Here is a 15,959-nt window from a genome sequence, read left to right on the forward strand (position 1 = left end):
GGTATAGGATTTTGGGGGGGGGGGGGGGGGGGGGGGGGGGGGCGGGGCAAGAGATAATGATACAAATGAAAATGGGTGGGAAGCAAGACACAGCTGTGGGCATTATGAGGAGCTCTGTTGTGATTACAGCACAGAATCACAGCAGGAAGGGCTGTAGTGTGAGAGCATACAGGAATCAGAAAGCTTGCAATGAGCCCAAGGTAACTTGTTTTCCCTTCTTCTCCTCTGTTTAAAGTTATACAGTGTCATCTTTTCTGTAGGTTGGTTGAACATAGGGTGATTCCAGGTGATGATTATGCAAGACATTTCTGCTACCTAAGCGACCTATCATGAATTTTATTAGGGGTGGGCAAGTGAACTGACTTGCCCCAGGACTCACCAGATATAATTACATGGTCATTAGGAACCATATCACTGAAGGGTAAATACATAGTTATTTTTATCCATAAAATCAGCTCTTTCAACTCTAAGAATAATTCCTCATTTTTATGCAGCAATATGTAATTACTATAAGACAGCTTCTACCCTCAAAGAAGCAGGCACTATTCCAAGTGAAATCTTTCATAGTTTTAAATAAACCTTGCAACCTGACAGCAAGATTTGTCTTCTACCTAACAAAAAATTAAAAAATTGTAACAAGAGAAAATAAAGCTGCAATAATCTCTATTAGCAGGCAGAAGTTCTAAGAACTCCTATTCTGTTCAGTTTTGGAATCAAACTTAACCTTCCTGTCTCAGAATGCTGACTACTGTGAAAGTGACTCCTGAGAGAAGGCACAGGGAGGTGGCTCCAGAAGTAGATATCAGATAAAATGCAGATGAAGGGTACAGGTGTATTATAACTTCTGATGTTCCTTGTAACACTTTCTATTTCTTGCAGGTACTGCTACGTGATTTACAATGGAAAAATTGCTCTGTGGCATCCTGGTGTTTGGAATGGCTGTCATGGTCAATGCTTGTCCCAAATACTGCGTCTGTCAGAACCTGTCTGAGTCACTTGGGACTTTGTGTCCCTCAAAGGGTCTACTGTTTGTACCTCTAGACATAGACCGAAGGACTGTTGAGCTTCGACTTGGGGGAAACTTTATTATTAATATCAGCCGACAGGATTTTGCCAATATGTCTGGGCTTGTTGACCTCACATTGTCCAGAAACACCATCAGTTATATACAGCCGTACTCTTTCACTGACTTGGAGAGCCTTCGGTCTTTACATCTGGACAGCAACAGGCTGCCTGACATTGGAGAAGATATTTTGAGAGGCTTAATAAACCTCCAGCACTTGATTTTAAACAACAACCAGCTAACCAGCATCTCTGATGAAGCCTTTGAGGACTTTTTGCTGACGCTGGAAGACTTAGACCTTTCCTACAATAACCTCCGAAGCATTCCCTGGGAATCTATAAGGAAGATGATAAACTTGCACCAGCTCAGTTTAGATCATAACCTGATAGACTATATAACAGAGGGGACGTTTGCAGATCTTCAGAAATTAGCCAGATTGGATCTAACATCCAACAGACTTCAGAAGCTTCCCCCTGACCCTATCTTTGCCAGATCTCAAGTAATTCCATTAGCTGTTACCCCGTTTTCTCCACCTTTGTCTCTCAGCTTTGGGGGTAACCCACTGCATTGCAACTGTGAGCTGTTGTGGTTGAGGAGACTTGACAGGGATGATGATATGGAAACCTGTGCTTCTCCTCCGAGTCTAAAAGGAAGGTACTTCTGGTATGTACGGGAGGAAGAATTTGTTTGTGAGCCTCCTCTTATCACACAACACACTCACAAGTTGCTGGTTTTAGAAGGGCAAACTGCCACACTGAAATGCAAAGCCATTGGGGATCCCACACCCATCATTCATTGGGTGGCCCCTGATGACCGCCTCATCGGAAACTCTTCGAGGACATCTGTCTATGACAATGGCACCTTAGATATTCTCATCACCACATCCAAGGATTATGGGACTTTCACGTGCATAGCAGCCAATGCTGCTGGAGAATCTACTGCAACAATAGAGCTCTCAATTGTTCAGCTCCCTCATCTCAGCAATGGCACAGGCCGAGCTGCCCCACCAAAGTCCAGGCTTTCAGACATCACCAGCTCCAGCAAGTCTAATCGAGGGGAAACAAAAGGCCCACCAGAAAGGGCTGTCCTGGTGTCAGAAGTGACCACTACCTCAGCTTTGGTGAAGTGGACAGTGAGCAAGTCAGCCCCTCGGGTAAAAATGTATCAATTGCAGTATAACTGCTCGGATGATGAAGTCCTGATCTACAGGTAAATGCAATTGCTATTTTGTCTTTTGATGATGGCAGGAGGAGGAAAGCAGGATATAAAATCTTTTACTCATTGGTTACTGATTTAAATTTGATCTGAGATAGATATCAGTAATACTGCTAGTGGTGTCTGCTAAGTCTATGTTGCATTTGTCAATCTGTTGGATTATCTGTTGGTCTGCTCATCACTTTCATGTCTGTTTTGAATCGTACATTACAAATCTCTGTAGTATTCTCTAACAACTACTGTTTTCAGTAACATTTTGAATTTAGGAAAAAATAATAGTACCTCCGTTGGTATCCTTGTTACAAGTCTGAACAAAGAAAGCAAAACTTGACAGGCTGGAAGTCAGAAGTTTCCCTTTCCACCTCCTGTAGGTGGAATTGAAACATACTACTGTGAGAGGAAGCAATGTGGGAGGAAGTTTGTGCTGTCTACCAATAGCACGGGCTCTAATTATTCAGCAATTCAAGATTCAGGGTTGTTAACGAGAGATTTTTCACCCATTTGAAACAGTTTGTTTCTAACTTCTCTAACATCCATTTGCACAACTGTAATTGCTGACAGCTTTGGAGCATTTAATGTTTTATACCATATTAAATACAAGAAGAGAGAGAGAGAGAGAATTTTGAAAGCAAGCCCCGAATTCATTAAGCTCTTCCAGTTCTGCAACTTCTTTGACTTCTAATGATGTAAAACAAGTGTTCCTCTTTCAATGAACCTGACTATGAAAAAGAAAGAAGTAATAAATTTTCAGGATTAAAAGTGGGTAGGAAGCTGCTTAACAGGACAGAAAAACAGTGTTACTGCTTCTTCCTTCTATCTGGGAGGAGTGATTGATGTAGCATGCTCATGCTAATGACAAATCCCTAGAATCCAACCTTGCCTGCTTTTCTATTTCTCTTTCCAGCTTTCTTATTTCTGTTTACACACATCATGTGCACTGAGCTAAAGTTTGTCTTTGGATACACATTAGCTACCAGCAGAAGTCAGAATCAAAGGGTGAAATAGAAGCAAACACATATAATTCCTATAGCTCTGAAATAATTCTGAAACCAGTGAAGAAAAACTGGATCTGTTATAAGAATGCTGGTGTTTGGCTTTTGACTCTAATTGAGAACAAACTTTGTCTGAAGAGTGTTTGTTCAAATACTGAAAATAAATATGAGGAAACTCAATTATAAAAATAGGTCAAAATAATCAAATCAGTTGGCAGCTGGGCATTATTTGCCATACTTTGCCAAATACACTGTGAAACTGTCAGTTTGAGACCAGCATCTATGTAGAGGTAAGTAGAATGAAAGAATAAGATAAAATTAAGTAATATTGGAATATTTGGAATACAGTCAAAGAAAATGTGCTAGTTTTTCTTAAGGCATAACTTCTAGAAAGTACTGAGCATCATTAAAGATCCTGAGCCCAATGCAGGCCTGCAAAAAGTACTCTGAAGGATGTGTATAGTCATGTGAAAATGTATAGTCAGTTTGGTGCAGTGAACAGGAATATCCCTGGAACTTAAAAAAGAAGCTTGTGGAGGTTGTCAGGCATTGGATGTGTTGATTTGCTGTGAAGTGGGTAGCCAGGGTAAATAAAGCAGTGCAGAAGTGAAGTCATGCAGAGGTGAGAGAGCTGAAGAGGTGAGAATTGTGTGCCATGGGCAGAAACAGACGCCATTTTGCTTGCCTGATCTGGTGAAATAAAGGGCTACATCAGTGAGATTTTTCACCCTGTTGCATTGCTTGGTTATAGCTCGGTTTTCCAGAAGCAAAGCAAGGACATTTCTATTTTCATAAATCTCCCATGGGGGCTTTTTGAGGATTCATTGATATTGTGTAGCTCTTTTCATTCACAGCTCTCAAGAGCACTTCACCAAAGAAAACAAATTTTATTTTCCTATATTTCACACTGGGGGAAAATGAAGCATAGGAAGATGAAGTGAATTGTCCAGCATCTGAGAGTTGTTAATCAGTGGTACTCATATTCATCAAAACCAGCTCTTACGACTTGCAGCCAGGGAGCCACATCATCCCTTAGAGTTAATTAACTAAAGTTATTTTGCTTTAATTGGTCAGATGTATGTCACTGCAATGTGTGTGTAGAAAAACACAAGGGAAAAAGATTTCTGTGGTATTCTGCTCTATAAAGTGTTGTGTATGTGCTAAATAGGATGCAATACTGCTTAGCTACTAAAATGATGAGCACTCAGTATATATTTGAACAAAGTGGTATGCCAGGACTGAGGGCCACTGGTTTAGGAGCAATCCTGCCTTGCTGGTAAGAAATGTCTTATGCACAAGACAAAAGTTTGCTTTATTCTCCACTCAGCATTTTTCATGGGCGTTGTACTCATAGTTAAGGATTGAAAATCAGTTCTTCCTACCCATTAGTACTTACCAGTTTCTTTATTATCATGTCCTCACCAATCCCTCCTCTGCTTCCATCCCAGCTTAGGATTTCCTTTTGCAAGAGCTGCAGATAGTTCAAGGGTGACCACAACAGAATGTAGCAGCCCCATAAAAATTCAGCAGTGTGGGAAATAGTGACAGATATTTTCTGTTGGGCGTCCTGATTTCACTGCTGGACTGGTATCAGAATCTGAAGTTTTGTTCTTGACACACCACTGCCATCATACTGAGTATTAATGGAAGAAACACTGCTTATCTGTTTCCTCCATCTGACCTTCCTTTGTATTTGCCATCTCAGGACCACTGCTGAATCTAGCAGCAGGATTTTTTCTGTTTCAGTGAATGCTGGAATCATGTTTCTGATCTAATGAACACAGGTCTCAATCAACGCTTTGTTCCACATGGCTTCCCGGTGAGAAGGTTAAGCCCAGAGGGAAGGGAGCAGCAGCTTGTGCAAATGTCTGAAGGGCAGTTTGGTCTGTATTAACTTGCAGTGACAACTACTGCCCCTAACACTGTCATAAAATAAATAACCTAGGGTGCTATATATTAGAGAATCATTGTCAGAAGGGAACATTCCTTCTTTTATGGGACATGCACTTAGCTATGTGTGGAATCTTAGTGCTCTTCTTTTGTGTTTTGATCTGTGTCCCTATGGGTAAAAATCCTACAGGAGGGGTTGCTGGGGTTGTATATCATGCACAGGTAATCACCATTGGTTTACCTGTCATGAAGACAAACAGTTTAAACTAGAACCAAACTAGGATTCCTCTTGCTGAGGAGGAATTAACCCCATACACCAGGATGGGCTAGGGGTCACCAAACTAGAAAGTAATTTTGCAGAAAAAGATCTGAGGACCACGGTGGACACCCAGCTGACCATAAGACAGCAGTGTGCCCTTGACAAAAATAGGTTAATGATATTCTGGACTGCACTAGGGAGAGTATTGCTAGAAGGTCCAAGGAGGTGATCATTTCCCTCTGCTTGGCCCTGGTGACACAATACTTAAGGTGTTGGGTCCAGTCCTGGGCTCTTCAGGGCAAAAGGCAAATGGATGTATTGGAGTGAGTCCAGCAAGAGGCCTTGAATAAGGGAGAGGAGCACTTCACAAATAAGGACAGGTTGAGAGAGCTGGAACTGTTTAGTCTGGAGAACAGAAGGCTGAGGGATGATCTCATCAATGTTTATAAATACCCGAAGGGAGGATGAAAAAAAAGACAGTCTAGCTCTTCTCCACAGTGTCCAGTGACAGGACAAGAGGCAATACGCACAAAAGGAAACATGAGGCTCCATCTGAACATCAGGAAACACTTTTTGATGTGAGCAAGCACTGGCACAGGTTGCCCGGAGTGTTTGAGTCTCCATCCCTGGAGATATGTAAAAGCCACCTGCACATGATCCTGAACAGTCTGCAGGAGATAACACTGCCTGAGCAGTGGGTTTGGGCCAAATGGCCACCAAAGGTCTCTTCCATCTCTGCCATTCTCTGACTCTGTGAGCTATAAGATTAGTTACATTTGTCATTATTTTAGTTTTTTCAAAACCTTTCCCCACCCATACCAGTGCCTCCTGTTAGAAATCTTAAAGACTGAAACTTGTAGAGCTATCTGTTGGTACTGTGAGCTGCTCACTGAAGAAAATAATTTTTTAGATTTCCTTCCAGAAAAGCACAATACAATTTGCAAAGCTCAGAACCAAGTGACTGTGGGTATGCTTGGAGATTTATGTGCTTTTAAATTCAGCAGCTTTTCCATTCTTTCATCTTTTTTTTTTTTTTTTTTTGTAATATAAATCACTCTTACGCTGACATGACTGATAGTAAATGTGAATTGTTCTCATTCATTTTAGCCAAGACCAGAAGTCTGTTCCAAAATACACTAAATCACTTCATATTTGATGGAAACAACAACAACAAGTAACAGGAATGCAGGAATAGTAATCAATGTCCAGGAGAGAAAAGGAATGGGAGAAGACCAGATGCCTGTCCTTAGGTTTAGGCATAACACTGGGAGCCCTGCTCTACCACAGAAAGCCTACCTGCTTCTGTGAATGTTAGTTAGGAGTACAGTCTTCCTCAGTTTGGATTTCCCTTTCAAAATCACTGTAGATATTCAGGAACATCAGATTAATCATTGGTAGAACTCAGGCGCATGCATGCTTAACATATTTTTAATATGGGATTGAACTGAGATATGAACATTTGGAAAACAGGCTCTTTAGGCCTGAGTTTCCCATCTGTAATGGGTGACAGCACTATCTATCTTGACTCACAGGGATAAGCACCTTAGCAAATATTGTGTAAACAGGAGTCCACATAAATTAATAGGAAGACTTCCTTTGAAGACACTGTGTGGCAGCATCAGGGATAGTCATAAATGATTAAGACACCAGATTACATAACCGTAACACTTAGATTAAGTAAAGTGTCTGGGGATGGAGATTGTGTCTTTTTTATGTGTAGTGAGCCCTACATGATGCAGGATCTCTTCTCAGTATTGGCCAATGGGCATTGGTGTAATTAATAAATGCACCGTAATTTAAAAGATGAATAAATCTGCAAGTGTTCTGTAGAGCCTCCTAGGTTGTAGTGAGCCTGCTGGCTGTGTTTTGAATTAAAGCTCTGATGTAGCCACTTAGAAAAGTGTATCTGAATTGTGACACAGCTGTTAGATCTATGGGAGATTTAAGTCTGTTTTATTTTGTGGTATTTCATACTAAGAGTAATAAAAACATCTGCACAAATTAAGAATTACTGTAGCACTACATACTTTCTAGCTTATAAATTCACCACTGGAAAACAAAACAAAACAAATTTTATATATTTCTGAAAGCTTACTTTTTCCATATATATTTTATGTAGCAGGCAATTTAGGCAGTAAAATATGAATAAACATCTCCACAGCTCCAGCTTATTTAAACAATGCTTCCATGGGTTTGATTACTTAAACAATATAATATTGATTTACATTTACACAGTGCCTTTCACTGCAGGTGCTTTACAGACTAACTGAACAGAGATTACTAACCACTGCTATCCTGTCACCTCTCTGTTAAATATTAGCTGCGGTTTGGCAGTCAGGTGATAGTGCAACTGCATTTTATGAGCAAATAATAACTTTAGTGTTTGCACTTATGAATGCTCTTACCTAGGGTAGGAAGAAACTAACTGAATTCAAGTTTCCCTCAGCTTAGTGGAATAAATATACATATGTGTTCTTCTATTCCATTGTGTTTACTCAGAGGGCAGAGAGGTGCTAGCACAGCTTCCCAGAGAAGCTGTGGGTGTCCCATCCCTGGAGGTGTCAAGGCCAGGTTGTATGAGGCCCTGGGCAGCCTGAGCTGGTAGGAGGCAGCCCTGCCCATGGCAGGAGGTTGAAAATGAGTGGGCTTTGAGGCCCCCTCCAACCTAAACTGTTCTGTGATTTTATGACTCTAAGACATGCTTGATGGCTGATGCGCCGCAAACGTCATAAGTATCTCAGATGTGTAGGGGGGTTATGTCCAACAGTAGAAATACACTGAACACCACATTATGCATTAGAGGATGTGCCACTGCTTAGATTGCTGTTTCTGACTGGGAACGCCTGATCTGTGGAGACCTACCAGGTAATGACTGATAACAGAGGGAGTCCAGTTGCTTAGTTAGGGCAAATCTCAACATCCTGATACTGTCATAAAGCATGATTACATTATTTTTGCTCTGACAACAGTTAAAAACACACAATTCTGGCAATTTTAGAGAAGACAGAGGTATAATTTCTTCTGAAAGTCCTGACCATCTGCCTTTACTCATGATTTGAAAAGTAGGTTCATTAAAATGAAGGCATATAAATGCCTTTCACTCTTTATCCTCATTTTCTGTCGCATCCCTGTCCCAAACCTGGCTATTGACTGTCCTCCAAAGTTCAGAGATGATAAAAAACCCAACTCCTCAGCCTCAACATGTGAGCTGAGCTATTCCAGTAGCATTGTATCCAGGATACAAGCCTTTATTTGGTCAGAGCATTTATATATTTAAACACTGGATAAAACAACTGTTGGTATAGAGGAACATCACATGAAGATATTAATCATCATGTATTAATCATTTGCATTTGACAGGCTGAGATAGCAACTATATAAAAATAAAAATGTGAAGTCATAGTTTCAAAGGGAAGAAATTCCTCTAAGCAGAGCAAGAGAAAGTCTGACATGGTTGATTGGTGCTTCAGGTCCTTTGAGAGTGGTTTGCCGCAGTAGTGTGCATTGACTTCTAGAGGATCTGCAGCACATGCAGACTTCCTGAATGGCTTCAGACATAACAGAGAAGCTGTTTCACAGAAACATGTATTCTGGGTCTGTGTAGTTTTCTTGGCTTCTGATGAAAAATTTCCATCTAGTTCTTTTCAATATTTTTTCTCTTGCTGGGAGAAATACAGTGACAGAGCTTTTTCTTCCTTTCTTTTCTTCTGTTTTTATTTTGTTTTGTTTTGTAATTCTTTCCCTTGGAATATAAAATGCCTTTGAGAAAAAGCAAAGAAAGTGGGGTGAAAATGGCAAAAAAATTACATTTATTACCAGATTATAAAGTGGGAAATAAAAATATAAAATATGAGATAAATATTAGTGGGATGCAAATGCAAAATATAAAATTAAACAAAAATTAAATGAAAGTAGATGTACATCTTAAAATTGTCCCTGAAGTTGTCCTAGATTATTGTGATGAACTGTCAACTGATATTCATACAGCAACTAATGAAAAAAACACACTGGTCAGAAACAGTCCAGTTCATCATGAGCAGAAGCTGACCATGCAAATACTACCCAGGCCAATATTTTGCTTGATAAATGATGCATACAGTCAAAATACGAAATAGTCATTTATCCTCAAAGGATATAAGTTCCTTCATGTGTGCATGATAAGTATATGAGGGCGTGTGAAGAAGGATTTTGTGAGTCTAGAACACAGGGATTGGTGGGACAGCACCTTATACCAATTTCGACGTATTCCCATTTCCTTTGAAGTTAAACAATGGTCACATAACATTTAGTAAGGTATATGGATAGTTTGTATTTTGTACCTCTGGCCTTGAGCTCTGCCTTAGAAGTCAAATAGGAAGGCAAAGAGCTTGATTCTCACCACATCCCCTGTTGATGGGCTGTTGTGCAGGATAGGAGTCAATTCAGAACCCATTTTCAGCATGAGGCAGCAGTACTCTTGTTTTATCTCTGCTGCTAATTATTTATTAGAGCTCATCAAAGGCTTAGCATTTTTTCTTGAGGGGAATTCACAATGAGCTAATGCTTGCCCATAACATCTGCCACATCCCCTCTCTTAGCTGCTCTGCATCCAAATGCCAGGAGCTGTCCCCACCCATCACTGCAATAGTAAACTACACATTTGATGCCAAAATGAACTATAGAAATAAAATTTTGATTAAGATTCAGGTGAGTCAACATTTTGATGTCTAAATGAAAAGTTTTAATATATTCAAATTCATACTGTTCGTGAATATTAACAAGCCAGAACACAGCTGCACAGCTACCACTATCTTTGCTATTTTAAATCTGGGACAGATTTATAGCAGTTAATGCGCTGTTCCACACAAAAAATAAAACAGAATAGAAAATCCACTGATGTCCATTGCTGACTCCCTAACAGTAACAAACCTCCCATGTCATTTATAGTCATGCAAAGTAATAACAGCACTGACAGTTACAAACATTAACTAATTAAATATTTGACTGAAGGTTGGAGTCAAGACCCTTAGAAATCAGTAATCATCATTGACTCTGCTGGGCTTTAGATCAGCCCAAAAAGCTTGTATTTTAGTAATTACTGTTATTTTCTAGATATATAGATATAGAAAGAAAGAGGTTAAATATCTTGCTCAAGGTGATTCAGTAAGGTAGTGGAATAAACATGCCTCTGGAAACACAGCTGGGAGCAGTCCTGCTTTAGCTTTCAGTGCATTCTCATGTCCTTCCTTGTATTTCGAATATGATAATTCCTCCCTCCTAATGTTGCAATATCAGAAAACTCAGGAAAGAGTGAAAATAAACAGAATCAGCAGCATTTCATTGTCACTCTGACAAGGAAAAAGTTGCCCAAATGTCCCTATTCTGTCCCTTAATCATATTCAGAAACATTTTTTTCCCTAAGAATATGAAGCCTTTAGAAGAATATGCAACTACTTTTCACCATGAGCTCTCTGGATTTGTTCCTTGATGTGAGTACTGCAGTAGGCAAGACTTTATCCCCCACCCCCCTGTCTGCCCCCCAGAGAAGATCCTGCAGCTGGGATAGGGAACACAGTGTGATTGCATGACTTGCCCTGCCATCCCATCCTCAGTAAGTGCATCCTGAGAGGAAGACTAACCTTCCAAGACAGTCTTACAAAAAGGAAGACAGCTTTGAGAATTTTGTTTCTGGCAAGCCTGTCTTCGAAAAGGATAAAAATGGGACCAGCACCTCGTTACTTGCTTTGTCTTCCCATCATTAACTGATAGAAAATGCCACTTCCAGTAAGGATAAGTTTTGCTTTGAAGAAAGGAACACAGTGAACAAATGCACAGGTTTCATGAAAAGTGAAGGTGGAAGAAAACATTTTGGGTAGACCCAGGATTCATCACACAAAGCAAAACATGAAATAGTAACTGACAGCCAGCACACAAGCTGCCTTTTAGCCAAGGGGTAGTAAGGCTTTCTTGGGTGTCATGACCCATAATTAATTACAGGATTGTGTCAAGACCAGATGCTTATGGCAACAGATACCCTAAATAAGAGATATGCCTTTCTTTAGTGAGCTTGTAGCCTGCAGAAGGAGAGAATTCCTCAGCCCATGTCAGATATCTTGAGTATATACATGTAAAATACTGTGCAGTCCAAACTTATTTAGCTACAGACTCAGCTACCTAGTTCTTTGTTGTGAATTTCCTGTTATATCCTCTCTCTTTCATAACAGGCTTTCAGCTTGTGTGCCCAGGCTGTTTCAGAAAGAGTGTATCTTTGTGTATGATGGTTGCAGTGGTTAACCTTAACTTATGATAGCAATGGTTCAGCTTACTTATATAGAGAAATTACTTCAGACTCATCTTTTGAAAAGCCTAGAACTCCAGAAGATACAGCGCAGGAAAAATAAAAGAAAGTAGGAATGCACTAGACTGAATAAGTTATATTGTAACACTTCATTACCTTTAGTTCTTACAATTCCAGTTATTTTTGGGTTTACCTCTAGTAGAAAAATGCACTCCAGGTGAAGAAAAATCACTCCAGTCATTCAGTACAAAATGATGGGATGTTTGTTTCTCATTTAAGCCTGTTCTGAGGCTTAAATTGGGTTGGTGGTGGTGAGTAATCTTTGTGATAATGCTCTGGTCAGGCAAGGATGAAAGGAAGATTTTAGAAAGCTGGGCATCATTAAGACTTGAGGCAGAAAGCAGGTTTATATTCCATGTAATGTTTTGAGTGTTGCACCTGTAGATATTCAATGAAGGCTTGTGCTACAAGGAAATCGTTTATTTCTTTTTGTTCTTAAAAGCACACAGCAAAAAGGTAGCTCAGATTTCAGATGGTGAGGAAAGAAAATGTGAGGTAATGGATGTCTTTGAAAATGGGCTGTTTCACTGTCATATTACTCTTTTCCCCTAAACGTGTCTTGTTTCAAAGTCTTGTAAGAGGGCAGTACAGGCATCTGTCCTGTAATCTATAATGATCTGTAACAGTGCCAAGCACAAAGGTACTCCAGTCCTGTCTGAGGATAACAGGCTGGAGCTGCAATCTAAAGGAACCTTCAAACTATCATGCAAGGGGAATATTTCTATGTTAAAGCGAAATGTTCTAATTTTCACAGTCAGAGAAGAAGTCCAGAGAGCAGGCTGATCTGCCCTATTGTCACAGCCCTGCTGTTGTCACAGGGCCACAGCATGATTATGCTAGATCCCAGAACATTTGACAAGAATATCACAAAGCAATGCTGCCTAGAAAAGAAGTGGGAATTGGCTTTAGCCTTTGGCAGAGCTTGTTGTAGAATGGAAGCAAGATCAATTCTGTGCCAGAGCAACGAAGTGGGCTATGTGAGTGCTGGGCAAGAAGGAGAGAAGCACACCTAACCTGGTGCCTCTGATGGAAAAATTCTTACCCACTGCTCTGCTTTGGGGTGGCTGGAAATTCCCTGTATGATGAGGCTGCATTGTAACCCTCCTCTGCTCAGCTGCTCTTAGTTTACAGATCAGTTTATTTGCAGAGATGAACAGTTTGAGGCAGCCAGCACTAGGTGTTGACTCGTGCTGAATCCACCCATCTATCCTCTTTCTCCCACCACTCCTATCATTTTGAATTTGCCCAGGTTTCAATTTTGTAATATATTTACTATGTCATAGTTTAGTTCATTTTGACAAGAAAATAATTAGATGAGCTGTTTGTTCAATGATAAACTTTTCTTTTCTTTTCTTTTCTTTTTTTTTCTTTTTTTTTTAAATCATTATTTTTCTAATTATTTATTTAATTGGCTTGGATTGTGTAATCGGTTCATGTGTAGACATACCCAATCACACTCTGAATTTTTCTGAGTAGGGATTGCACAGGCAGTAGCTGCCCAATAGACATATGGATAGCTGACAGCATCAAGGCACCCCACCAGCAGCTCTGTCGTCTGGCAGATTGCCTCAGAGAGTTGGGTTTGATGAGTCAGTCCTTCTGCCAGTGCTGGGAGGGTGGGGATGTCTGTGTCTCTTCTCCAGAAGGCTGCTGCAGAATGAGAAAGATGCCTGGCAGTGATTGCTTTGCTCTGAGCCTCCCAGCACATTGTACTGAAAACAAGGTTGGGACAGCAGCATCCAAGAGAGTTTGAGGCCTGCCAACTTATGTGGAGAGAGAATTTTAGTTTAGCTACTCCAGGGCAAGGACATATGATACCTTGTGCCCACCCTCATTGCCTCTGTGGGAAGAGGACTGCTGTGGGGAGGAATTTGGTGCTGCTGCCAAGGATTGGCAATAGCATGGGGGAGGGAGGAGTGAAATGGGCCCAACTCTCTGTGCCTCTTCTTTTGCATGCTCTCCTGCTTCTCTTGCAACTCTGTGGCATCCTCAGTGGCCCTAGTAAAGCTGCAGTATCCTTGCTGGAACAAAACAGTGCGCAAGTACCTCACATGCATGCTTGGCACTTGTGGTTTGCTTAGGGAGACAGAGCATGCTAAGGACACAAGACTAATATGTCTAGATGTTTACATTCTTTCTCTTTCAATACTAAGACCTTTTGAGGTGAAGGACTGCTTGCAAGGGAGAGGATGGAATAAACTCTATGAGCAGAATTTGTGCCTGGGAAGATCTGAACAATAGGGATAGTAAGTCCCATTTCAGGGTGAACAGCACCAGTCTGGAGTGGGGTGAAGAGGAAGCTAAACCTTGTGCTATACAAACTCTCTAATGGAAGCATCTAAGGTTTTGTTTTGTTTTGCTTTGTTGTGGTTTGGCTTGGTTTGGTTATTTTTTTCACACTAAAACACAATATTGTTTGTTTCACCTTTCTGCTTTGTTTTTCTCATCCAGTCTCTCTAAAAGTAGATAATTATACCGGCTGTGGCTTAATTAGCTAGTTATGCCAAAGCTGGGGTATTTTTCAGAGTAAATCTTTTTATTTGGTCATTTTTTTAGCAGCTTCATTTCATGTTTTCTCCCAGATTTTTCTTCATATTTCATTGTGCGGCAGCACAGGTAACCTGATAACATCAGGTTTTATGAGTATGCTGGTAATTCATGTGGAGAAAGTGGAATGGCACATTGGTGGGCAGAGGTGCCATGCTCCTGGGAGTAGCAGAAAGGCAGACAAATTCCTGCAAAGGTTGGTATTTTGGCTTTAGTGTAGAAAATAACTGTGATATAGCTTTCCTCCTTCCCCAAAAAGTGATTTTAGCCTTTATATTAGCATCTTTAAAGCATATATATATATATATATATATAACAAGCATCAAGCTTATTGAGTTTGGCCTTTAAATCTCAAAAGTAAAAAAAAAAAATTTCACTTTTCCCTAGTAGGGTTAGTTCATCAGTACACACATCTTGGTTCTGTTGCTAGCTGTATTTAAGCCCTTACTGAGATGCAGGCCTGGAGGTGAATGGAATCAAATCTGTATTTATGTACCCTGTGAAAAACACAAGGAATAGCTGAAGTTGTTGAAAAGAGCTGCTCCTTATCCTTATAAGCACATAGCATGCTTGTTTGTGTGGCTGCAACATATGTAATTGTTACACATGTGGGATTGTTTGTTTGTTTTCTAATGGTGCCTACCACCAGAAAATTCATCCAGCTTCCTGTCAAAAACATCATAACTCTGCAGTGGTGATGGCTGATCATACTTATCTATTTCAAATTTTTCTATACCTGTCCATTTAGAGACCCTAAAAAATATTATTGTGCAAAGTCTTAGTAAACTTTACTGACTTTCAGCTTTCAATGTGCATATTTGGGGTTGTGTTATAGACAGTCTTCCTCTTCTCTCTTTCTTGGCACCACCTGGATGTGAGTAGTCACAGTAACAGTGGCAGAGTCATGGTAAAACTTTTGGAAACTTGCATTCACTATGGACCTAGTCAAGCTTTCAGCTGTGCCCTTATGGCTGCATAATGCTGGGGAGCTTTGGTAGTCATCACGGGGCCAGCCTCCTGACAGATTCCCAACACACAAGCTCTGCCATCTAGGATTGGATTAATGTTTGCCAAGCTTTGTGTCCAACAGTGAAACCATATATGTCTGAGCTAGGTTATAATCTGTTTCCTACCACTCTTTAAAAGATTTCAGTTTACGAGATTTCCTCAGTTTACACAAAGCAAACCTTTGCTGCCTGTATGAATCAGAATGTGGTGGATTTTTCCTTCTGTTGGACAAGAAGCAAATTTAAAAGGGGGGAAAAAAACAAAACCAACAAGATCAGCACCAGTTGGTCTCACAGTTTCTGCAGCAGTGCACAACATTGGTACAGCACACCCTCTAACTACCTATCTCTGCAGTGGCTATGAAAAAGTAAACCATACATCAACTCAGTTTTATTTTCTAGTCATGTTTAAAATTGAACAAGCCCTGGAATATCTGTCCCATGGGAAATTCCAATATTGCAACATCTGTTTCTGTCAAGAATGAAGGTGAAAATTCTCCATAACAGTTGTTTTGTTTGCTTATGTGGGGGGAAAAAAAACTTTAAAAAATGTTTCATTCAGAAATGTGGAAATGTTGCTATTAATCTCTTTGAAGTGTTGGAAGTAATATCCTCACCCCAAATGTACGCTATGTCAAGGGGATTGTTG

General features: G+C 40.3%; 1 protein-coding gene across 2 annotated transcripts in view; it reads left to right on the plus strand.

Moving 5' to 3' along the window:
* LRFN2 (leucine rich repeat and fibronectin type III domain containing 2) overlaps positions 1 to 15,959 on the plus strand; it is a 146,593-nt gene that overhangs the window by 110,423 nt on the left and 20,211 nt on the right. Inside the window, exons 1-2 of one of the 2 annotated variants that reach the window (XM_015857545.2) lie at positions 98 to 200; positions 880 to 2,272. In XM_015857545.2, coding sequence (XP_015713031.1) covers positions 900 to 2,272 — 1,373 coding nt within the window. In that variant the 5' untranslated portion in view covers positions 98 to 200; positions 880 to 899. Of the gene's footprint in view, positions 1 to 97; positions 201 to 879; positions 2,273 to 15,959 lie in introns of those variants that run through there. The other variant, XM_015857544.2, reaches the window with a different exon arrangement.

The sequence above is a fragment of the Coturnix japonica genome, chromosome 3 (genome assembly GCF_001577835.2).
Source record: "Coturnix japonica isolate 7356 chromosome 3, Coturnix japonica 2.1, whole genome shotgun sequence".
Classification (NCBI taxonomy): Eukaryota; Metazoa; Chordata; class Aves; order Galliformes; family Phasianidae; genus Coturnix; species Coturnix japonica.